General features: G+C 34.9%; 2 protein-coding genes across 7 annotated transcripts in view; one reads left to right on the top strand and one right to left on the bottom strand.

The window, feature by feature from the left end:
• LOC127872807 (papilin-like) overlaps positions 1 to 27074 on the bottom strand; it is a 353664-nt gene that overhangs the window by 251608 nt on the left and 74982 nt on the right. For all 6 annotated transcript variants that reach the window (XM_052416218.1, XM_052416221.1, XM_052416223.1 and 3 more), the window contains exons 5-11: positions 26517 to 26619; positions 25922 to 26052; positions 24308 to 24440; positions 23234 to 23314; positions 21652 to 21821; positions 3551 to 4121; positions 3132 to 3270 (exon numbers count right to left, since the gene is read on the bottom strand). In XM_052416218.1, coding sequence (XP_052272178.1) covers positions 3132 to 3270; positions 3551 to 4121; positions 21652 to 21821; positions 23234 to 23314; positions 24308 to 24440; positions 25922 to 26052; positions 26517 to 26619 — 1328 coding nt within the window. The remainder of the gene's footprint in view (positions 1 to 3131; positions 3271 to 3550; positions 4122 to 21651; positions 21822 to 23233; positions 23315 to 24307; positions 24441 to 25921; positions 26053 to 26516; positions 26620 to 27074) is intronic.
• On the top strand, positions 6374 to 10186 carry LOC127872810 (uncharacterized). Its single transcript, XM_052416226.1, has 2 exons — positions 6374 to 7050; positions 8778 to 10186. The coding sequence occupies exons 1-2, from the start codon at positions 6969 to 6971 to the stop codon at positions 9947 to 9949; spliced, it is 1254 nt and encodes a 417-aa protein (XP_052272186.1). The 5' UTR covers positions 6374 to 6968; the 3' UTR covers positions 9950 to 10186.

Raw genomic sequence — 27074 nt, forward strand, 5'->3', positions numbered from 1 at the left:
GACCTTTGACCTTGAAGGATGACCTTGACCTTGAAGGATGACCTTGACCTTGAATTTCCAACACTCACAATGTGCACCTTCATGAGAAAGTTGCTTTGAATTTTATTTTTTTACCTTTGACCTTGAAGGATGACCTTGACCTTTAAGGATTACCTTGACGTTGAACTTGCACCACTCACAATGTGCAGGTTCATGAGAACGCTGCTTTGAAAAAAATAAAATTGACCTTGAAGGATGACCTTGACCTTGAAAGATGACCTTGACCTTGAACTTCCACCACACACAATGTGCAGCTTCGTGAGAAAGCCGCTTTGAATTATTTATTTTTTTACCTTTGACCTTGAAGGATGACCTTTACCTAAAAGGATTACCTTGACCTTGAACTTCCACCACTCAAAATGTGCAGCTTCATGAGATACACATGCATGCCTAATATCAAGTTGTTATCTTCAATATTGAAACAGTTATGGCCAATGTTAAAGTTTTCGGACGGACAGACGCCATATATTTGACATTTGACCTTGAAGGATTACCTTGACCTTCACCTTTCACCACTCAAAATGTTCAGCTCCATGAGATACACATGCATGCCAAATATCAAGTTGCTATCTTCAATAGTGAAAACATTATGGCCAATGTTAAAGTTTTTGGACGGATGGACAGACGCCATATATTAGACATTTGACCTTAAAGGATTACCTTGACCTTGAACTTTCACCATTCAAAATGTGCAGCTCCGTGAGATGCACATGCATGCCAAATATCAAGTTGCTATCTTCAATATTGAAAAAGTTATGGCCAATGTTAAAGTTTTCGGACGGACAGACGCCATATATTTGACATTTGACCTTGAAGAATGACCTTAACCTTCACCTTCCACCACTCAAAATTTTCAGCTTCATGAGATACACATGCATGCCAAATATCAAGTTGCTATCTTCAATAGTGAAAAAGTTATGGCCAATGTTAAAGTTTTTTGATGGATGGACAGACGCCATATATTAGACATTGACCTTGAAGGATGACCTTGACCTTCACCTTTCACCACTCAAAATGTGTAGCTCTGTGAGATGCACATGCATGCCAAATATCAAGTTTCTATCTTCAATAATGCAAAAGTTATGGCCAACGTTAAAGTTTTTTTTTTGACGGACGGACAGGTACACTGACTGACGGACAGTTCAACTGCTATATGCCACCCTACCGGGGGCATAAAAAATCTTACAATCTGATATATATTTTTTTAATGAAATAAATTGTTTTTCTATGCTGCTTTCTATGACAAAACTTCTTATGCATTATTTGATTACAGGGCTCTGCATGCTAAACAAGAGACAATGTACAAGAAGTGAAGCACTGATAGGACTAAAAATATGCCACCGGTACTGATGTCTGCCCACAACACAGAAATCCACTATATTCCACTACATATTCTACAGCGGACAAATGGACAAAGGGACACAACTGGACCTGTATTCACCAACTGATTCTTAGACTTCAGTCTAAAAATAAAGAATATTCGTAAAACTTTTATGTAAAGAACTACTCGGAACTACTTGAAGTAAAGTAAATTGTGGAAGTTAGCACCTTAAATTGCATTATTTGTTATAAACAATATGTTAATGATATAAGCACCATTTTGAGCCTGTATATATATGCAAACTCTGAGGTCTTTTTATTGAGTATAAGACTTTTCTTTATTCTTAAGTCTAAGAATTGGTTGGTGAATACCAGCCCATGTTGAAGTCAAATTCCTTCGATAACTTCATCTACACATTCAGCTGTGAAGAAAGTTGGAGATAGACAAGTTAGATGATTTTGGAACTACATGTATATATTCTATAGTAGAAAAACAGACAAAAGACACTTATTCTGCCAAAACTTGATTGCCATAATTTGTTTCTTTTAGATCATCTACACATAACGATGATTTAACTGTAAATATTTTGAATGTGATTTGTCCACTCTTTTAAGTTAAAAACACAAAATATTGTAATGATTTTTTTCCTGCCATAATGGGGTGGAAACCAAAAGTTAACCCAACTCAAAATTCAAATATTAAAATGGAAATAATTCAAGAAATATGAGATCCGAATAATAGTTTTTATGCACATCACTTTCATTTATGAGAAATTTCTCTGTCAATTAAGTCACTCAAACTATCCAAATTAACAAAGGGAAATAACTCCAGAATGGTGAAGTGAGAATTATTGGTTCTTGTGCATTGCCCTCCCCTAACATGTTGTCTATTTATCAATGAAATTTTGCTTTAAAAGCTTGAACACTAACAGTTATGGAAGAAAAAAATGCGGACAAATGGACAGAGAGCATTCCTATTACAGATTTCTGCTACACTGTGGGCAATTTAAATTAAAATGAAACAAGACAAGTCATGTGCAAATAGGGCACAGAGAACCCCTCATTCCACTATAATGTTGACGTCTCAACGTGACCTTGAGTTATGAAGCAAGTAGACATGTGTTATGCAACATGTTGTCTTACGATGGCTGACATTTGAATCAAGTTATTGCAAAATCCATTAAAAAATGGCAAAGTTATCGCAAAGACAGGAACTTTTCTCACAGAAAAACAGACACATACAGTCATGACTGCCGCATGCTGCCTCCTTGGAAGAGTGGCATAAAAATATATATGTGGGTTTGAATGTATACGTATTTTTTCATTTGTACAAAACAATCAAAGTTTTTAAAATCGTTATTGATACAGACAAAGTTGAAAGAAATCAAGGAAAAAAATCCAGAAAAGTGTTATTTTAAAGAAACTAGTTAAGTATAAAGACTCATAATTAAGTAAAACATCAATGGACCAGAACCAAACACACACTCGATCTGTAAGGCATGCAGGTTCAGAAAAAACATAAGATCAGTATTTGATAGTGATTGTGAAAAAAAATCCTGCAAAATGGTATTAAAAAGAAAATTTAATTAACTCCAAGTCCCGCTGTAACTTTGTAAAAAATATAATGGACCAGAACAAAACTATAACTTGACCTGTATATCACGTAGGTAGACTCACACACCAAAAATCAGGTCAATATTTGCAAGTGTGTAGTCAAAAAGGTCTGAACACTTTTATTTAAGAGAAAAATGTGGCATAAAAAAGACAATTACAAATGGGATCCCCGTTCATCACAGTTTCCGTTGTTGCAGCGCTGTACTGAGACTGGACGCGTGTTCTGGTCACATGACCTGGGATCTGTAACTTCCCGCTTTTCTCTATCAATGCAGGACACCACTCTTTGCTGTGTACCTACACACAGGAAATGACAATCTTGCAAACACTGTATTAGTCAAAGATTACAATTTTTTCTTATGTTAATCATAAAGCTATGCTGAGTTACTTAAACATCATCATTCAATTTTCTATTGTATTTTTTTTTGTAAGGAAAAAGAAGTTTAAACAAGATGTTCATGGTACATAACATCTTTCTTCAAAACATTTGGGTTTACATGATCTTATGAAACTGTGTTTCACAATAACCCCTAATTGAGTTAGGAAGTGTTGAATTGTGCCCTAGATGAAAACATACCAGCCCCACAATGAGGGATACACTCGGTCCACATTCCATGGGACCACATGAACCGTTCATCACCAACAAGGCTCCTAACCAATGTTTGACTCTGCAATGGCATATGATTGCGTTCTGCATTCTCCGGCCAATATCGGATTTCCTCTAAATGATGTCCTTTTTCCTTTGCCTCCAGCAATGTATGTTTTGTCTGGTGCACATTTTGGCGAACTGACTTTGAACCACCAAAAACTTGGATTCCATTTCCATACACAAAACGTGGTCCGTCTTGAATATCTTCCAGGCTATCTTCGCTAAATGTAGCATTAATATCTCTTAAAGAACTTGTACCCCTTCTATCAACTATCCGTACATTAGTTATACCGAAATTTCTATTTGGCACACTGCTGGCACTAATCTGAATATCACTGGGTTTCTTAATGCCACTGAGGGCATCATTTAATCCATCATTACTTTTCTTTGTCTTATGTTCATATGTTGCACTGCCCCTATGTTGCAGATCATTGCTGTCAGATATTGGTGGCGTGTAACCATACTGAAGAGATGGATTCTGTGCCCCTTCATTCAAAGCCTGAAATGCAACCTAGCTTCAGAAATGGGACTTATTTGCAACCTTAAAACTTTTAAAAACCACACATAAAATGTTCATACTTTCAATGTCATAAACATTTGTTAAAAGCCTTTAAACACTGAAAATCAATGAATATTTTGTACAAAATTTCAAAAAATAAAGTTAACACATAACAAAATCAATGTTCCTTATAGCAACAGTCAAAATTTCAACAATATAGATTTGGTCTGGTAACAGTGTACCTGTCCGTCCGTCAAAAAAAAACTTTTATTTTAAAGCAATACAAATTGCTCTATTTTATTTTTTGGTGTCACAATATACTCCATGTGAATTTTCGGCTTCAATATCCGAACATGTACGAGCGAACGGGATATTGGCTTCGGGCGATTTTGGAAGCACGACATTGTTCTCATTAATACGTCGTCTGTTTTTTTATCATTGATTTTTAGTATTTATGTTACTTTAAGTTGTACAATAATAATACATTGAATAATGCTAAGTAATATGCAAGTACAAGGCAAAAAAACTTCAATGCAAAATGCCCTTGTCAATTATGCAAAACTGGGTTCTTTGGGAGACCAATTCATATTGCTGAAATGAGCCCCTAGGCCATTCAGGTTGAAAAAATACTCATGGATTTTTTTAAGTTTTGTTATTCAGTCTCAAAATGTATTCTCAAACGTTATTAGGAAGAAGTGCAAAAGCTTTGTTTATTTTACTTTTTTATTGACATTCATTAATTAATCTGTAATTTAATATGCATATTCTGCAATGAATTGATTTTAGACATCAGCTTTAAAAAAAGGTATTGTAAACAAATATTGTACACCTTAAATTTTTAGTTCATATGCATTTTTGATACGAAGAATTTCTATGGACGCAGTATTTATAAATACTCTGAATACAAATACTTAACCCTTTGCATGCTGGGAAATTTGTCGTCTGCTAAAATGTCGTCTGCAGAATTTCTAAAATTAGCATTTTCTTCATTTTTTTTCAAAGAATACTATCAGAATAGCAAACAGTTTGGATCCAGATGAGACGCTACGTTCTGTGGCGTCTCATCTGGATCCAAACTGTTTGCAAAGGCCTTTAAAATGCAGCTCCAGCGCTTTAAGGGTTAAATACAATTTTGTAGCATTATATAAAGTGCTTGCAATAATGAGGCATTCAAGTGAGATCCACGGCTACAATGTGTTAATCAGTTCATGAACTGTACATATATGTTCAATAATTACAAAAATTGGTTCGTTAAGTTCTTTTCAAATGTATCAACTGTTCATTGAAGTGTAAATCATGAACTAAAAACTTAATGAACATTTGGTTCATGATAATTCCATTCATAAAACAATTGTTTACTTATGAGAAATGAATAACAGAATTTTGCATAAATTGATTAACATCATTTTTTAAAGTTCAAGTTAATTAATTCCCACTTAATAACTTTATTTTCAATCATGCCTGTCATAATGAGTAGACTATTTAAGAATGAAAAAAAAATTGGTGTTCAAACAAAACTGTGTTTGCCTCTAGATCAAGTATAATTTTTACACAATTAAACAATTTTGCACCAGACAATGTATATAGATTTCTACAATTATATTAAATAAGCCATGTTTTCTGCTATGGTATAATATTATTATTATTTGAACAGTATTTTATAATTGAAGTTGTTAACTGGAAGTTTCTACCTGTTTTATCTTATGTGTAAAATTATACAAGTAATACACTAGTTAAGTTATTTATCATTTGTTATACTGTAATATTTCGTTCACCAAAATATTGATCAGGATAAAGTTATGTGTTTATACCCTAATAATAAAGAAATTTGGTAAACAATGAAGTCTATGATCCAATATGAAACAAAAAACATAATGTTCCCTGATACTATTTAGTTCACGTTTTTCATATATATATATAATACCCAAGGGGAAAGAAGAACCCTTTACAGATTAATATGATATAATTGCAAGGAAGTATCTCACTTCTAAATACCATGGACTTAGTATTAACATAAGCAGGCTTAATTCAAGAAATATGATTTGAACACTTCAAATGTTGCGAAAGATATCTTAATCAGGAAATTGTGGGCAAATGTAAATATCTTGACAGCTAGAATATTAGGGTCCACAAAGGGCCATAAAAGGGTCATTGTGTCAACATCTTATCTGCATATTTACCTTGTCAAATAAACAATAGGCAGCTTTTAAATGGGCATTACTTTTTCATAATTGGATAAGCAATTCAATGAATATGTACAGATTTATGATAATGGCTGTAAATCAAAATTCCCATTTGAGGGGCCATTGGTAAATTTGAAGATGTTTTATCAATAATAATCTGACTGTTGTCAGTTATAATGTTTGTCAATATTATTTTAGATAGCACAAAGTGAATCCATAAGAAAATGTTCCAGGATAATTGGATCTTTGGTGAAATCATTCAATTATAATAGAGTAAATGGGTCATCAATAAAAGGGTTTAATTAAATGCCAATTAAGGGCTTAATCAAGCCTTTCATCTAATATGCACATAATTCACAGTTTGTGTAATATATTATAATTTCATTGACATCAAAAAAAGTGATTAGTGCAAACAATGGCAAAAGCTGTCAAAGTGGGCCCTGATGTGTGTGATATAAGGCTGTGAAGTTCTGACTACACTCAAACTGTGAAACTAGAAAGCATCTGAGAGCATGCCTAGATATAATATATTTGTGGTGCAATATATATAAGTAATTAAAAAGTTTTAACTTCAATTGACTTGGAATTGTGTGCTAAGGAAACAGTGTTAAATTTGATATTAGTGATTTTATTTGCCAAAAGGATTTTTTACCACACATTCAACATGGACTTACTTCCCTCTGTAGATCTACTCAGGGACCACCTGGTTGCACATGACAGGGCAGTGAGACAGATTATTGCACTTGGTAAGTTAATATTGCATGTATGGTTATAAATTGTTATTATAGAATATAGCTCATATGTGTCAATGACTATGTGCTTGTACATTTATCTTTAAATAAAATGTTCTGCTCTGTGCATCAGTATTTAAATATGTATTTTATTTACAAAATGAACAGTTAAGCAATCTTACAAAATTTGGCTATGCCCTATTCACTCTAAGTACTTAATGGATTTTTCCATACCATATATTTTTTGTGTAATTGTCATGAACAAAAACTAAATTAAATGATTTCAATATCATATTTTAGAGCATATGTCTTAGATATTATGCATAATTAAATCCTTAAAACATGTATAGAATTTTGAACATTGATTTTTATGATAATTAATTGGAAATTTCTAAAAATAATATATATAAAAAATAATTATAGTTGGAGGACAATTAACCATTGATTGTATTAATTAACCTCTTAACACTCAATTTAGAAGATATATTAAGGATTATTATCAGTCCAAAATTAATATATAAATTAGGCCAAAATTTTGATATTAGTCCGATATTATAAACATAATTATAAATTAGAGAGTATTTTCAGTCTTGAATAAAATGTTCTGTTCATCAGTAATTGAATTTGTATTTTATTTATGAAATTCCAGTTAAGCAATCTTACAAATATTGGGCTATGTCCTATTCAGTCTAAGTACTTAATATATTTAAAAAAGAAAACTATTTTCCATACTATGTTATATCTATAATTTATATATAATGCAGAAACTGGTTCAATATGATGCATGTCTAAGATATTTTGCATAATTAAATCCTTAGAAAAATGTAATTTAAATTTTGAACATTTTTTTAAAGATGCATATTTTGAAATTTCTTAAAGTAATATATATAATACAATACTAATAGTTGAAAGACAATTACACATTGATTGTAGTATTTAACCTCTTAAAACTCAATTAAGAAGATACAGGATAAGAATAATTATCAGTCCAAAATTAATATATAAATAAGTCAAAAATTAAAATATTAGCCCAATATTAAAAAAAATTTATTTTAAATTCTAGATTAGCTTAAGTTCTTAATTAGGATAAATATTTTGGATGAAAATTAAGACAATTATATTTTGTATGAAAAAGATTGTATTTAATTTTGTATTAAAGTAGTTGACTCATAAATTTATTTCAATAGAAAATAAGTGGTATTAATTTTATTTGATAATTCAGAAAATTAGTTTTGGAAGGAAATCATAATAAAGGTACTCTAATGTGGGATTTTTATTTGATTACTTCAGAATGATATACGTTGGATTAAAATAAACGTGTAACATATAACATATGCACTGTGAAATTAAAAATAAAATGTGATGCTTTAAGACTGGTGCAAAAAATGCTCACAGGAGGTGACATTATTTATATTTAACACTGGATTTCTGTACCTGCATCAAAACTAGTGATTTACATAACATTCTGCTATTGCCACATTGTTGCAAATTATTGAAAAAATAAAATAAAATATTGCCTTATCATCAGAACAACATAATTCCATCAGTTGAATACCAAAAAAGTGGAATAGGAAAACATGTATATTTATGTTTAGCATAGAAGTTTATTGTCTTCAACAAATCAAATGTTATCCATTGGTATATATCATACCTACAATAAATTTATGGCATCTTTTACTAACATTCATTTTCCAGTCAAACTGTTGTGAACACAAATCAAACAAATTGTTTATTCTTTACAGATCAATACATAGAGCGTATGAGTGAGCAGACGTTTCTCTCGACGCTGGGCGAGCACATGACACCTGCCTTCCAGAAGATGATCCGTATCTCAGTGGCAGAGGGCTTGAAGCGAATGTACAAGGAGTACAGACTGTCAAAGTGGCTCAAGGTTCAGGAGATGGCCTTGACCGTCAGAAGGGTGCTTGACGCTGAGACAGCCCAGTTCATGCCCCAGTCACCGAGTGGCAGACCCTACATGCAACAGGGTGGCCAAATTTTACCTCATGGTCCCCAATACTTCATGCCTCATGGAGCACCATACATTCCTCATGTAGCTCCATACATTCCACAGGGTGAAGGCCAACTCGTTTTGTACAACCATGGATTACCTTGGCAACCACAGCAGCAACCCAACCCCATGTGGGTGATGCCTGCTCCAGAGGAATTTCAGTGGCATCAATCCATGGAAGGTCATTCTCAACATGCAAACGGGTTGAGAGGGGTGTACCCTGGGGAGCATCACAACATGATCTCCAATGGGCCAGCAGTGGACGAGAGGCCTATCCGCCTTGTGTCAAACATTTCTTCTATAAGTGAACATGTAGAGGTTGAAGAGATTGTAAGTGCTAATGGTGCTATATCAGCGGTGTTGGACTGTGCCATTTCAGACATTTCTGGACTAAGTGACAGCAGTGATGAGTTTTTGGACTCAGTGAATGTAGTGAATCCTCATTTCCACATGAGAAGTGGACCTGCAAGCTACAGTGGTCCTTTAGCGACCAGTGCTCATCCAGGACTTGTGCTAGACAATCAGGTAAACCAAGGACATTTGGTGCCCTATTCTCAGAATGTGCTGCCATCTGCTAACAACCAACTCCATCCAGTGCCTGAAATATTTGTGCACCAGTCTGCTGGCATTCCCATCATGCCCCAGCAGTACAACCACTACATTGACAATGAGCTTCCTAGTGACCTAGATGATAGCATGGACTGGGCTTCTGATGACTCCGATTACAATGACTCAGAGGAAGATCTGGCTGGTGTCCTGTTTGCAGCTGAACGTCTGCTGCCAGAGGAGCAAGCAGTCAGACTGGACGTTGAGATGGGTGATATGGGCATCGGTCACATGCTCTTTGACAGGGTCTCTGCCACTTGGTACATCTCACACTGTGAGTTCTACAGGGGTGAATGATAACAGTAAAGTGTGGACAGTTTGTTAGGAGGATTTTTTGTGTTGCAAAAAGTCAAACAAAGGAACTACAAATAGAATTAATTAAATTTAAGATATTAATTTGAGGCATTTAGCTGTTAGTCTTGCAATATGAACCTTTTGATGGAAAAATGCTTATTTATGTGGATATTTTTATATTGGATGTTTTGTTTGAAATAGTACAATGCGGGATACTGCCATTGGGGATGTTTTGTTTAAAGTGGCAATCAATCTGTTTTATAGTTATGAGTTTGCCTTTTGTTTATTTGTACTATGTGCTACTGTTATACTGTCATTGTTGTTCTTTCAGAATATCATTAAATGTAGAAATTAAAAAATAAAAATTATAAAAGTTTTTTTTTTCAATCATGAAACATTCATAGAAAATTTACTTAAACAAGAACTGCGTTTCTATAACATAATGCCCCAATTGCGCTAAGCTGAAGTCCAAAGGCAGCTATTTTAGAGAAAACACAGCCCATAACTAAGCCGAAAATCAATGGACCTAAAAAAAACTCACATTTCATCTGTTAGTCATGTCGATAGACTCAAATACCCCAAATCAGCTCAATATCTGAAAGCATTGCCAAAAACATTTCTGGAAAAAAGGTATAATACGGATAAATTTATTAGTCCAAGGCCCATAACTTTGACAAAAATCAATGGACCGGAAATAATTTCACACTTCCTCTGTAGCTCATGTAGGTAGACTCACATACCAAAAATGAGCTCAACATCTGATAAAGTTGAGTAAAAAATACTGTGAAACCATTTATTTTCGTCAGCACGAGATTTCATCATTTTTTTAAAATTACGTTTTCGTCAGCACTTATATTCCTGCCAATTCCTGACTTTGAAAAAACAAGAGACGTGTTTGTCAGAAACACAATGCCCCCTTCTGCGCCTCTTTGATAGATGGTTTTTGACCTTGAAGGATGACCTTGACCTTTGACCACTCAAAATATGCAGCTCCATGAGATACACATGCATGCCGAATATCACGTTGTTATGTGAAGGGACATGTGAAGTTATGAGCATTTTTCGAAACCTAAACGCGAAACCTAAACGCAAAGTGTAACGGAAAGACGGACAGACGGTCTGATCACTTTTTGCCCAGCTTTGGGGGCATAATAATAAAAAAAATGCTTCAGTCAATATCCGTTTTTGTTTGTCAAACATGTTTGAAATATATCGCGGTTGCGATAAATTGCAGTGGGAAAAGAGGGAGGACACTTAACAGTCACTTGCAGGAGTTGGGGCCGGTTTGTCACATGCCAATATACTTAGTCTTTTGTTATCAGGACTAGTGATCAGTATAAATGGGACCCATTAGTGTATCATCATTATGATTCGCGGATTAGTGGGACCGAATTACCGTTAATGAGTGTTTGAAACAGTGAAGCCAATTGCGAATTTGTTTATTCATTTACTATCATGGCCAGACTGATAATAACCTAACCTTTATTGGCGCAAATAAGAGAAGGTGCTAACATATTGGCTATTATTAGTGTAAGCAAACTGTTTGGTCAGTTTTCAAAAAAGTTTCAAGAGTTTGGCATCTTAAATATTTGATCACTTTAAGTACAGTAATTTGTCTGACATGTCACTTTTAATATTATAATGTCAATGAGCAAATTTAAATCAATACACTAACTCTATTATAACAGGGATGTCATCGTCCAAGTCTTGATAGATATGTTTACAAATTTCATGAACACAAACATACGCCATTTTTCTTAAGTGTAAAATTAACACTGCATTATGGGACAGCGGTTTCATAGGGCACTGTTCAGATTTAATTGTAACAACCAAGGGACAAGTGAGTTTAAATTAGATTGAATGCAATAAGATACAAAGCAATGTTTTATTGCGTTACTCAGTCATTCGAAAAACGTGCTTCCCGGGGATTTCCTGAAAATCGCATGAAAGTGAAAGTGAATTTCTGTAAACAATTACCCTATGTTTGGACGGAACTAATCACAATTGCTAATTTCTCCTTAACTGTTACGTTTTCAATTGCTACTAATAACAATGATTTGAAACATGTATCGTACAATTTGTCAAAGTTGTCAATGATTAAAAAGATTGATAGCCCATAAACGAAACACATGCTATTTTCACACCTGTATTGTAGTTAAACGCTAACAACCAAACACAAATCAATATGTTCTGTATTAATTTGTAATCAATGGGTAAAATGTATATCAGTCAGGTGTTGATCACACATCATCATCTTTTAATTTCGTTTATTGTCATGATCCGGATCCGCTGCGTGGAGGCTGCATAATCTGCAACAACACTGAAAAACACAATTCACACAATGAGTAATAAAGTTGTTAACAATTAGCGCTAATCATTACTATTCTACCTAAACGAAGTTAACCCAGTCGATACAGCTGTACTGCACTCGTGTTTTACAGCAATGTCATGTGTCAGTTAAGTACACTGTGTGATCTACACCCCTTTGTGTCAAAGCCGGATTATTTTGATTACGAAACAGTCCGTGTATGTATGCGTGGATAACGTTGGATTTTAATGCCTCATGCCTTCGGTAATTCAGTCTTAATTTTGTTAAAAAATGGGACGTGATTGTTCATTAGGATCTTAAATTCGTCAATCTGTTGACTGACGTAATACACAAACATTAATGCCTGATGATTAATAATGGTTTCACAGTATCCGCAAAACAGTTATTGTAGAAAAAATTCTGAATCCAAGGCCACTAACTTTGTCAAAAATCAATGGACCATAACAAATTTCAAACTTCATCTGTAGGTCATGTAGGTAAACTCTCATGCCAAATATCAGCTCAATATATGCAAGTGTTGCATAAAAAACCTCTGGAAAACGGTAATTGTAGAGAAAATTGTTATGCCCAAGGCCCATGACTTCGCCACAAATAAATGGACCGGAACAACTCACACACTTCATCTGTTGGGCATGTATGTAGACTCATATACAAACAAGAGTTCCAAACTGTCACAAGATACGCCCGTTTGAAGGTTTGGGACAACTGAAAACTTTACCATTTGAGTGGCAAAATTATATATTTTTGAAAATTAAGCAACACATCACTTTACCATTTGAGTGGAAAAATGATATATTTTTATGTCATAACTAACCATTTGACAGGCAAAGGGATATGTTGATATTTGTGACCCCATGACCTAGTTTTTGACCCGCCATGACCAATATTTGATCTTGACCTAGATATTGTCTAGATACAACTTCTGACCAAGTTTGGTGAAGATCGTATGAAAACTATTATAATTAGAGTGGGGACACTGCTGTGAACGCCGCCTGCCTGCCCTCCGCAGCTGGCAAAGGCAAATCTTATAATACGTCCTGTTTTCAACGGGTGTCTTCAATTAGAGAGCAGACACCATGCTAAATGCTTGAAATGCACTAAATTACCTCATGACCTAGTTTTTTATGATAATAATCTGACTGTTGTCAGTTATAATGTTTGTCAATATTGTTTAAGATAACACAAAGTGAATCCATAAGAAAATGTTCCAAGATAATTGGATCTTTGGTGAAATCATTCAACTGTAATAGAGTAAATGGGTCATCAATAAAAGAGTTTAATTAAATGCCAATTTAGGGCTTAATCAGGCCTTTCATCTAACATGCACATAATTCACAGTTTGTGTAATATATTAACATTTCATTGACATCAAAAAAAGTGATTAGTGCAAACAATGGCAAAAGCTGTCAAATATATATGTGATATAAGGCTGTGATGTTCTGACTACACTCAAGCTGTGAAATAGAAAGCCTCTGAGAGCATGCCTAGATATAATATATTTGTGGTGCAATATATATAGTAATTAAACGTAAGAAAGTTATTAAAAAGTGTTAACTTCAATTGACTTGGAACTGTGGGCTATAAGGAAACAGTGTAAAATTTGATATTAGTTATTTTTATATTTTGCCAAAAGGATTTTTCAACCCCACATTGGACATGGACTTACTTCCCTCTGTAGATCTACTCAGGGACCACCTGGTTGCACATGACAGGGCAGTGCGACAGATTATTGCACTTGGTAAGTTAATATTGCATATATGATTATAAATTGTTATTATAGAATATATCTCATTTATGTGTCAATGACTAAGTGCATGTACATTTGTCTTTAATAAAATGCTCTGCTCAGTGCATCAGTATTTAAATATGTATTTTATTTACGAAATGAACAGTTAAGCAATCTTACAAAATTTGGCTATGCCCTATTCACTCTAAGTACTTTATGTATTTTTCCATACCATATATTTTTTGTGTAATTGTCATGAACAAAAACTTAATTAAATTATTTCAACATCATATTTTAAAGCATGTCTTAGATATTATGCATAATTAAATCCTTAAAACATGTAGAATTTTGAAAATTGATTCTTATGATAATTAATTGGAAATTTCTTAAAATAAAATATATAATAAAATAATTATAGTTGGAGGACAATTAAACATTGATTGTATTAATTAACACTCAATTTAGAAGATATATTAAGGATAATTATCAGTCCAAAATTAATATATAAAAAAGGCCAAAATTGTGATATTAGTCCGATATTAAAAAAATTATTATAAATTAGAGAGTATTTTCAGTCTAAAATTAGGATGTTAATATTACTTTTGGACGAAAATTAAGATAATTTAATTTTGCATGAAAAAGATTGTAATTAATTTTGTATGATAGTAGTTATTCATGAGAAATAATTAATTTCAATAGAAAATAAGTGGTATTATTTTCATATGATAATTCAGATAATTAGTTTTGGAAGGAAATCACAATAAAGGTACACTAATGTGGGATTTGTTTCATATGATTACTTCAGAATTAATAAAGTTGGAATACAAATAAATATGTTAAATCCACTGGTGGAGTGAAATGAAAAATAAAATATGGTGCTTTGGGACTGCAATTCATGGTGAGAAAAATGCTCACAGGAGGAGACAATTTATATTTAACATTGGATTCCAGAAGCTGTAACACAACTAGTGATTTACATAACATTCTGCTATTGGCTGATCAAGTAATAACATTTTTTGCAAATTATTGAAAATAAATTAAAATTGCCTTATCATCAGAACTACATTATATATAATTCGATCAGTTGAATGCACAAAAATTGGAATTGGGATTAGGAATACATGTATATTTATGCTTAGCATATCTGGAATACAATGATATAAGTTTATTGTCTTCAACAAATCAAATGTTTTATATTGGAGTATGTCATAGCTACAATAAACTGATGACATCGTCTTTTACTAACGTTAATTTTCCAGTCAAACTGTTGTCAACACAAATCAAACAAAATGTTTAATCCTTACAGATCAATACATGGAGCGTATGAGTGAGCAGACGTTTCTCTCGACGCTGGGCGAGCACATGACACCTGCCTTCCAGAAGATGATCCGTATCTCAGTGGCAGAGGGCTTGAAGCGAATGTACAAGGAGTACAGACTGTCCAAGTGGCTCAAGGTTCAGGAGATGGCCTTGACCGTCAGAAGGGTGCTTGACGCTGAGACTGCCCAGTTCATGCCCCAGTCACTGAGTGGCAGGCCCTACATGCACCAGGGTGGCCAAAGTTTACCTCATGGTCCCCAATACTTCATGCCTCATGCAGCACCATACATCCCTCATGTAGCTCCATACATGCCACAGGGTGAAGGCCAACATGTTTTGTACAACCATGGATTACCTTGGCAACCACAGCAGCAACCCAACCCCATGTGGGTGATGCCTGCTCCAAAGGAATTTCAGTGGCATCAATCCATGGAAGGTCATGCTCAACATGCATATGGTTTGAGAGAAATGTACTCTGGGGAACATCACAACATGATCTCAAATGGGCCAGCAGTGGATGAGAGGCCTATCCACCTTGAGTCAAACAGTTCTTCTATAGGTGAACATGTAGAGGTTGAAGAGATTGAGAATGCTAATGGTGCTATATCAGCGGTGTTGGACTGTGCCATTTCAGATGTTTCTGGACTAAGTGACAGCAGTGATGAGTTTTTGGACTCCGTGAATGTAGTGAATCCTCATTACCACATGAGAAGTGGACCTGTAAGCTACAGTGGACCTTTAGCAACCAGTGCTTATCTGGGACATGTGCTAGAAAATCAGGTAAAACAAGGACATTTAGTTCCCTATTCTCAGAATGTGCTGCCATCTGGTAACAACCAACTCCATCCAGTGCCTGAAATATTTGTGCACCAGTCTGCTGACAATTCCACCATGTCCCAGCAGTACAACCACTACATTGACAATGAGCTTCCTAGTGACCTAGATGATAGCATGGACTGGGCTTCTGATGACTCCGATTACAATGACTCAGAGGAAGATCTGGCTGGTGTCCTGTTTGCAGCAGAAGGTCTGCTGCCAGAGGAGCAAGCGGTCAGACTGGACGTTGAGATGGGTGATATGGGCATCGGTCACATGCTCTTTGACAGGGTCTCTGCCACTTGGTACATCTCACATTGTGAGTTCTACAGGGGTGAATGATGACAGTGAAGTGTGGACAATTAGTTAGGAGGGTTTTTTAGTTGAAAATGTCATACATAGAAACTATTAATTAAATTAATTAATTAGATTATAATTTGAGGCATTTAGCTGTGATTTGTCATGCAATATGAACCTTTTGATAGCTTATTTATGTGCATATTGCTTCTGGTGATGTTTTGTTTGAAATGGCATTCAATTTGTTTTATTTTTAGGAGTATGCCTTTTGTGTTTGTTTCTAGTATGTGCTACTGTTATATTGTCACTGTTGTTTGTTTTTCTTTCAGAATATCATTAAAAGTAGAAATTAAAATGATATTTTTTGTCAATTATGAAACATTCCTGGAGAGTTGACTTCAAACAATGTGTTCAGCATTATATTTTTTACAACATGAATAACACTAAAAGAAGCTTTAAAGCATTAAGTTCTGCAATAAATGCTGTCAATTTTTTAAGGAAAATCATAACAGAAAAGAAAGACCTGACTATCTTTGCAATAGACAAGAGCTGTCACCATAGGATGACTTATACCCCCTATAAACGCTTGATAGAAGTTATGAGCTTTTTCGGAAACCTAAACACAGATTTTGAAACCTAAACGCGGACCCTAAGTTAAAGGTCAAGGTCACAGGGGTCAAAATTTGTGTGCGTATGGAAAGGCCTTGTCCATATACACATGCATACCAAATATGAAGGTTATATCTCAAGGGACATAAAAGTTATAAGCATTTTTCGAAACCTAAAAGCAAAGTGTGACGGACAAAGGGACAGACGGACGGACAGTCCCATCACTATATGCCCTCCTTCGGGGGCTATTGTATTGGCTATACTGGTCTCTGCAAAGGCATCTCACAAATATTTTTAAAACAGATCATTGGAAGGAATAAAAAAAAACAACAAGAGATGTGTTTGTCAGAAACACAATGCCCCCTTCTGCGCTGCTTTGATAGTGTTTTTTCCAGGCCGTTTTAGCGTGGTCTCCATGCCCTTTTTTGCCGCACCACGCTGCCCCTTTCAAAGCCATTTAGCGCCACGCCGCCCTTTCCAAAGGCCGCCGCCCTGCCCTTTCATGAGCATCCACTGTTTTCCGTCCTCTTAAAAGCCGCCATGCGCCCTTATTGATAACATCTTTATCGCCGCTTGACCATACTTCTTAGCCGAATGTATTTGAGTATGGCCCCAAGGCAGCGAAGATTTCCGCGGTTGTGAATAACCCCGTGTCAATATCAATCGCTAATGTCAGTGACTTTGTTGTAACAAGCACACATATCACCTTGTAATGTGTACTCCTCCAAGATAAAATCGTGGACAGTTAATCCGGAGACTTGTTATGAAAACCTCGATGTTATCCTCGTTAAAATTATGCATTTCATGCATTATTCACTTATATCAAAACATTAATTTTTAGGCGTTATTAAATTTTTGAAAACAGTTTTATCTTGATTGTTATTGTCTTTAAGATAATTAATTATTGAAACAATAACTTACACGTATACTAATTAAACAAAAAGCAAATCGAGACTAAGGCGGACATATACAAATTTACTTTGCTATGCGCAACTGTCGCTTACATCATTTTAACAACTTTACAAGATGGTGGACTTTACAGAAAATTAATTGTGCCTATCGGCAAAAATGGCAAATAACAATCGAATTAACAATGGAGATCATACATTTAGACGGGTTTAATGAAATGCCTGTGATAATCAACGATGCACAAAACGTTTTCGATGCCAAAAACATATTTATTAGTAATATACTCAGTGGATGATTGCCACTGAAACGAGTGTATGCAAATCGTTAGCGTCAGTTTACTTGCAAAGTTAACAAGATGTGTTTGTGAAACACAATGTCCCCCTATATGACGTTTGACCTTGAAGGATGACCTTGTCCTTGACCCTTCACCACTCAAAATGTGCAGCTCCATGCGATACACATGCATGTCAAATATAAAATTGCTAGCTTCAATATTGCAGAAGTTTCATTACATGAGCAAATTTGACCCATATATTTGACCTAGATGGATGACCTTGACCTTGACCTTTTACCACTAAAAATGTGCAGCTCTATGAGATACACATGCATGCCAAATATCAAGTTGCTATCTTCAATATTGCAAAAGTATTCATAAAATAAGCGATTTGGGCCACATATATTGACCTCTGACCTTGAAGGATGACCTTGACCTTGACCTTTCACCACTCAAAATGTGCAGCTCCATGAGATACACATGCATGCCAAATATCAAGTTGCTATCTTCAATATTGCAAAAGTATTCATAAAATAAGCGATTTAGGCCACATATATTTGACCTCTGACCTTGAAGGATGACCTTGACCTTGACCTTTCACCACTGAAAATGTGCAGCTCCATGAGATACACATGCATGCCAAATATCAAGTTGCTATATTCAATATAGCAATAGTTATTGCAAAATGTTAAAGTTGGCGCAAACCAACAAACAGACCAACCAACCAACAGACCAACCAACAGACAGGGCAAAAACAATATGTCCCCCACTACTATAGTGAGGGACATAAAAATCTGACAATATTATCGTTAGAAAACGGGATTAGACAAACATGGTTTCACTTATATGTTAGGGATCTGTTTATAATCAGATTCATATGCATATATTGCTTTATTATGTTTGTCTTGCTGTACAGTTTACTGAAAGTTTGAAACAGCATGGAACTTGCAAGGTATATATATTAAATAATATTAGTTAAAGTAAGTTAAATACATCAATTACCATTAAATCTGCGTGTTTATATTTTTTGTTTCGCACACCTGCCTTTGATTAAATGTTTCTCCTAAAAGCAGGTATTCACGGAACGTTTTTGCCCTTTTTTTGCCTAAATTGCGCATTAAAATGCCCTTTTTTATTATGTTTGTCGTGCTGTACAGTTTACTGAAAGTTTGAAACAGCATGGAACTTGCAAGGTATATATATTAAATAATATTAGTTAAAGTAAGTTAAATACATCAATTACCATTAAATCTGCGTGTTTATATTTTTTGTTTCGCACACCTGCCTTTGATTAAATGTTTCTCCTAAAAGCAGGTATTCACAGAACGTTTTTGCCCTTTTTTTGCCTAAATTGCGCATTAAAATGCCCTTTTTGAAAGGAATGCGCCATGCCCCTTTGCCCTCCTGGAAAAAACACTATTTGAAGCCATATATTTGACCTTTGACATAGAAGGGTGACCATGACCTCTCACCACACAAAATGTGCAGCTACAGGAGATACACATGCATGCCAAATATCAAGTTGCTATCTTCAATATTTCAAAAGTTATGGCAAATGTTAAAGTTTTCAGACGGACGGACGGACGCCATATATTTGACCTTTGACCTTAAAGGATGACCTTGACCTTTCACCACTCAAATGTGCAGCTCTATGAGATACACATGCATGCCAATATCAAGTTGCTTTCTTCAATAGTGCAAAAGTTATGAACAATGTTCAAGTTTTCAGATGAATGGACAGACTGACGGACAGACTGACAGACAGTTAAAAAACTATATGCCACCCTTCAGGGGCATAAAAAACAATTTGTATAGGAAAAATAACATTTTGAAATTGGAAACCAATCAAACTCTTTGTTGTAATTGTTTTTGAAAACATTGAATACTTGTACAACAAATTTGAAACATAACCATATTAAAAAGGTTCTTTCAATGGTGGAATTCAAAAGGTTTAGTCCCAAATAACGCCAATTTCAAGGTCGTGTTATTTAATGCAATTGTACTGAGTGTAGTATAGAAGTATCAAAACTGAGCAGTATTAATATCACTGATATTAATCAAACGGTCAATATGAGTTAATTACCTGATTTTTTTTCCAGTCTTAATTAGTCCCAGCAGTCTTAATTAGTCCCAGCAGTCTTAATTAGTCCCAGCAGTCTTAATAAGTCCCAGCAGTCTTAATTAGTCCCAGCAGTCTAAATTAGTCCCAGCAGTCTTAATTAGTGCCAGAATACTGCAAAAGGTCATCTGTAAATCAATGTCAAGGTCAAAATAAGGTAAGCTGATATGTGTGTGTTGATGATGCTCAAAGACATCCCCACATAATATCTTTGTAGGAAGCACTTAATGTCTGGCAAAACAGATCATTTTGGGTTAACAAATATTTGGACCTTCTGAATAAGTCATAGTCAAAAAGAGCAAGTATCCGAGTTTTTTGCCTGTGGTACTGTTGTTAGACAAAGCTAATCATTTTGGGTTAATTCAGACATTCCATGTTAGTCCAAACGTGATCAATGACATGGTCAAAATAAGGTCAGATAATGTGATGTTGAGAATGTAAAAGACATTATTCATGCAAGTAGAAAGCTTTGAACAAAGTATTATTGATGCTAGACAAAACAAAATAATATTGGTTTATTTAAGAATTTGGACCTTCTGAATTAGTCTATGTAAATGAGTAAGTTAATGTCAACAAGAAGCTGTCACAGACAGTTCATTTCATGCCACAATTACAGAATAAAATCAAGACCTGCATTTGTGAAACACTGTGCCCCCTACTGCGCTTTGAACATAAGTTATTTTAGAGAAAATTTTAAAGTCCAAGGCCCATTACTTTGCAAAAAAACAACGGACTGCAATGAAACTCACACTGAATCTGTAGGACATGTAGGTAGACTCACATACCAAAAATCAGCTCAATATCTGAAAGCGTTGCGTAAATAAACATTCCGAAAACTGAATGCCAGACCAATAATAATTAAATTGCAAAGACAATATGCCTTGACAATATGCTCTGTACCACTTGAAGATAATAATTCTTTAATATTTGACACAAATGTAGGAGTTTTTGCACAGCAGCTTTAACATCTTATTTCAAACAACAGCTCTTAATTGCAAAAACCTTGAAGAAAATATGCGCTGTAGAACTTTAAGATATAAACTCTGTAAAAGTTTGAAGAAAATTGCAGAATGTAAGAGGAAATGTCCAAAGAAAATATGGCAGACAGAAGCGCGCACACTCACATACATGCACACACAGGTGTCTACCATTTCTACACTCTATACCTTTCAGCAAGGGATACTTTTGACATTTGACTAAATAGATTGACCTTCACTATAAAGACAAAGTTATTCAAGTTAATATCTCCTACCATACCCTGGTAGAATGAAAACATCTGAAGTTACATTTAAAAGCAGGAACTCACATAAATTGTAATGGTATGCGAGGTCGGCCCGGTGGCCTCAATTCTTCCATGGGTGTTGCCAGCATCATTGGGAGAGTACACAAACATGGTGCCCGCCAGCTCAACCCTTGGTAGCAACATGCGGGTCTTCTTGTCTACCGCAAAGCTGTTTCCTAGACTGTCCCAGAACACTGCAATTTGTAAATTATGAAAATAATATCGACTTCAAGCACCAGTTTTTGAATGGAATAACAACAGCAGTCAAAGTGGCATAATGTGAAGCACATATATCAGTGCGCTCCTACTATGGCACTTTCAGCACTATTGCAGTCTGGTCATGTGCTGCACTTTCCTCTCTACCAAGAGCTGTGTTTGTGAAACACAATGCTCCCTTCTGCCCTGCCTTGAAGCCGCATGGCAGCTATTTTAGAAGAAATGACCTTTGACCTTGAAGGATGACCTTGACCTGTCACCACTCAAAATGTGCAGCTCCATGAGATACACATGCATGCCAAATATCAAGTTGCTATCTTCAATATTGCAAAAGTTATGACTAAGTTTAAAGTTTTGGGACAGGCAGACATACACAATACAATGACAGAATGGCCAAAAACAATATACACCAATCATTCGATCCAGGGGCATAAAAAGCAAGCAAGGCTTTGTCGTTTATCCGAAGTATCCTCCTCAGTATGCATATCCTGACAAGTCTGCACCTATGCACAGGCTGGGCTGGTAATACGCTGGCAGCATACTGCATAAGTCCCATTTTCGCATGACTCAGGTCTATAGATTGCATCTTGTAAATGGAACATCAAACAACGATACTTCCTGATATAAAGTTGAAGTCACACTGTGTTATTTATAGCAAACTGGCAAATGTTGGCAGCCTATTCTGGCTTGCAGGAACGATTTTCTGAAGACTGACAGCGTACGTCACACAAATGTGGCTAGTTGATTCATCAATTTCCCTTCTATCATATACACTAAACTATATCAGTGGTTTTTCTCACAATACAACTGATATTTACCGATAGATTTTCATGAATTTCAATCCCAAAAATGTGTGTTATTTGATATATTGAAAGCAATACTGCGTCATCAACATAAGGCATTAAAAGTACATTTCGTCTTCCCCTGACGATTTACTGACCCTGCACGGCCCCTGAAAGTCTTGGGGAATGGAAGTTACCAGTTATGCGTAATTGAAACTGGGCCAAAATGTTTATACATGTTTTTAAGAACAAAAGAGAGTTATCCGCATTTCCCTACACTCAACAGTGTTACAACCTGTACTACAATCAATATGAATGAAGTGTACACGAATAACCACCATGCACATGTAACTGATCGATAATGGTTGTGCACTTCCGTATAATTTTTATTTTTGTAGACGCTATTTCAAGTACAAATGGGCCCACATATTAAAACATGGTTTTTGGAAATCAACTGAATTTCAATAATACTGGATATGTTATTGTTGCTTGATAAATGTATGTGAAAAGTGGAAATTTTAATTGTTATAAAGTGTGTCTATAGTTCACAGAACTACAGTCAATATGCCCCTTTAATCACTTGAATATCAAACAGTTTAGAAACTTACCAATTGAGTTTTTATTTTCACCATTTTCCTGAATATAGATATTTTCCGAGCCTTCTGGGACCTCAACAATAGGTGTGTAACCTTAAATTAAACAAGAAGCTGTAACAGACAGCGCGACCCTCACCATGGTGAATTGTTGCAAAAAGGGTATACAAAGAAATTGCGTATTAAATTATAAGAAAAACAAGAGATTGCCAAGCAATATGGTCCCCTAACGGTGAAACTCGACCATTGCCAGATTTTTTAATTTATTTTATTTGTTGCCAAAGCAACCAAAATTCTTATCGTAGGAACAAAATGAAATGACGTGCATAATCTCCATATTGCCATCTATCCATGTTTCAAGTTTCATGAAAAAATATGAAGAACTTTTAAAGTCATCACAGGATCCAGAAAAGTGTGATGAACTGACAAACTGACAGACTGACTGACTGACGGACAGAGCGCAAACCATAATTCCCCTCCAGTTTCACCATTAAGGGACAAAAAAACTGCACTCAAAAGAAAATTATTTCTTAAAAATAATGCAATTGTGAAATCTTGACAATCTGCACTGTATCACTTGGAGAAAATAATACAGTTATTACAGTTTGACATAAATTACATGTAAATTGTACACACAGATGCCAACCATTTTATTTCTCTAAGCATTTGAGCAAGAGCAAACAAGAGTAACACAAAACAGCAGTCCCCAACCCAGTTAATAATACTGGTGGAGTAAAAACAAGATCTCGTAAGTTTCATAAACCTAGCTTTTCAATACTGAAATAACATGGCACTCCATCCACATACAGAGTTTCATCAATCTTCCTTACATGTTACTATTGTTTTATCGTGAAAAGTTTTAGAATAAGCATTTCATATACATTTCGGTAAGTTTTAATAATTGTTAAGTGAATATATCATTGTTATACCATTAAATACAAATAAAAATACACAAAACATACATGACAGTTTAAGATTTAAAAGCAGATAAAAGGTATTTAGAATCAAAAATATAAAGGGGAACAATATTTACTTATGAACCTCACTAAAATATCGATCACTGCTGAAAAGATGTACAGAACCAATTACCCCTGGAGAGTTGAGAAGGGTAAAATACTCCAGTGACATCAGCAGTGGGAGCACAAGCAGAGTTGTTTCCCCCACACACCGCACAATCATCAAGCTTCTTATAAGATCCGATCTTGTTGTCACAGCCAACATTCTGCAGTTAGAGGCATACATAGGTGTAAGTATAAGACACATTGGTTTTTAAGCATTGCAATCTAATGTTGAGATTGGAGTGACTTTCATATTAACAAACCTTTTTGCAAATATCCTTTGTGATCTTGGGCAGTCTTCTTGACAAACCTTGTTAAAGGTCATTTCATACAAAGAACATTTCTGTCAAACATATCTTATAATACTTAATGAATTCACACCTTAATGAGTTTGATATCATTTCTATTCTGAATTGAATTCCGTTTTATAATTTATATCATGAAGACTGGTATTGTAGAGTTAAGCATCTAATGTACTTTCTAATAAGATATACTTTATTTATATAAATGTTTAAGATCATTACACTTCGTTGTCATGAAAACTTTTATTTTTTCATTTTTTAGTAACATTGACTTTGACGCCTCTACTACCACGTATGCAAACCCATGAAAACTCTTACTATAGCTGAGGCTTTATCATTATACTCGACTTAATATGTAAGCAGAAACAACATGTAAATTGATATAATTTTAGTAAAAGTAACCTTGATCTTAATCCCATCCATTTAATATGAAATTAAAGGCCATGAATTGGTCTACATAACATAGCTGTAATGCAATAGAGAACACATATTTCCACTTTTAACACATGACAATAGCTTATTACAAACAAGGTCAGATATACAGTCTGAAAATACATATTTCTGAGTAGTCTGCCTTGTTGTAATGGATTATCCTAAGATAGTGAACATGTATTCAACAATTTAAATGGATGCCTTTGATTCTTATTGAAAACTGTATTCCCATAAAGTTACTTGAACACAAACTCTGACTACAGAGTGACAATAACTTGCTTATTGACAATTCAAGATTCTATATTCAATGAAATTTTTTCTTCATTGGCGTAAGATGAACACACAACATTGGTAAAAACAACAAGAGCACCGCATAGGGGGTGCCAACACTCCGCTGCGGGTTACAGTTTTGAGTAAATGAAAGCTTGTCAGATTATTTTTTTTATAGAGGTCACAGTGACCTTGACCTTTGATCTAGTGACCCAAAAATGGGTATGGCGTGTAGAACTCATCAAGGTGCAGCTACATATAAAGTCCAAAGGTGTACGTGGAAGCACTTTGATTTTAGAGCTAATGTTAAGGTTTTAGCACGACAAGGACGGCGGACGAGCTGGCTATGACAATACATCGGATTTTCTCCGAAAACAGCCAAACTATAATCGCAAACCTACAAATGCTACACAGATTGCTTTGAACTGGATAAGGGAAAGGTCTTATTATCAATACCTAAGTATTACATGCAAGAGCCAATCTGATCCGTTAACACATATTATATTGCCCTTTGTAATTTTAAGGAGGTGATATGCAGAAGAGCTATGTCATTAATTTGGTTAATTTTTTAGGGGCACAACAACCTGCCAAACCAGTTTATCAGACTGATATGCCAGCCCTTGCAGCACACTGTTTCGTACCTTGCACCTGCCCTGGACACAGATACGCGTGGTCTCCTCCCCACACATAGTCCCATCAACCACCTGCTCGGCAAGCTTGTGGTAGAACGAGAACCCGTCTGCCTGGCACAGGAGCTTGCAGGTCTCCCCATCTGACGATGAAACGTTAATACATTTAGAGCTAAAGTCTTATGTTATCCTCAAGCAAATGCAAAAAGATAAGTTTGTTCTGTTCTTATTTTTCTAATATATTTTCCAGCGCTTTGTATTATCTCATTAACATAGCTTGGTTTTGTCAGCTATTCAGCTAATTTGAATGATTTAAAGTCCTGCTTCAGTCAAATTCAAAGGACTTTGGTACATTTGGCGCATCGGGAAAGAATTTAAGCAACAACTGAGTAAACATCAAAGGTAATAGCCAGCGGCGTTGCTTCTATACAATCGTCATAAACAACAACTGTCAAAGACATGTAAGATGTGTTGTTGCAAGACTAAATGGTAACATCCAATAAAGCAAGAAAAGGCCCAATAAAAAAATTAAGTTGAACATATATTACCACAGGAATATTTAGCATATTTGTAAAAGAGTGTATGTCAACCATTCTAAGATTCTTACGTCCATAGTATGGTGTCCACTTGTACAGTTTGCCTTCAAGTGGCTGAAAGTTGTACTCATCGCATTGAGAGGCTCTAAAATCTTGGGCATATTCCCCGCAGCTCTGGAACAAGCATACTTGTAATAAGCAAAAGACCTCACTAAAAATAGAAAAGTTGAAATGGTTTTATTTACATGTATTACATGTTTGCTTACATCTGCGATTTTGTTTCCTACCCTATTCAAAAGAAGTGTCTTTCTGAGTACATGTATTTACATACAAAAATATCATAATCTTATATCATAATAATTTTGTAATGAAATTGTTAGTGTTGACCTAGAAAGGTGTGAATTTGTGTTAAAAACAGCCTATTGTTAATGCCTCATACTGTTTTTTCACACTTCGCAGAAGCATAAACAATTGCAAACATTTACAATCCTAGATTTAGTCATAAAATAAAACACTAAAATGCAAGTGCTTACAATGATAAAAGCTATTGAATAATAAATTATAATATACTTTTCTCAGTTGTATTGCTTTATTCAACCACTTTTAAAATTATTATTTAAAATTCAAAA

The sequence above is a fragment of the Dreissena polymorpha genome, chromosome 3, assembly GCF_020536995.1.
Source record: "Dreissena polymorpha isolate Duluth1 chromosome 3, UMN_Dpol_1.0, whole genome shotgun sequence".
Taxonomy (NCBI): Eukaryota; Metazoa; Mollusca; class Bivalvia; order Myida; family Dreissenidae; genus Dreissena; species Dreissena polymorpha.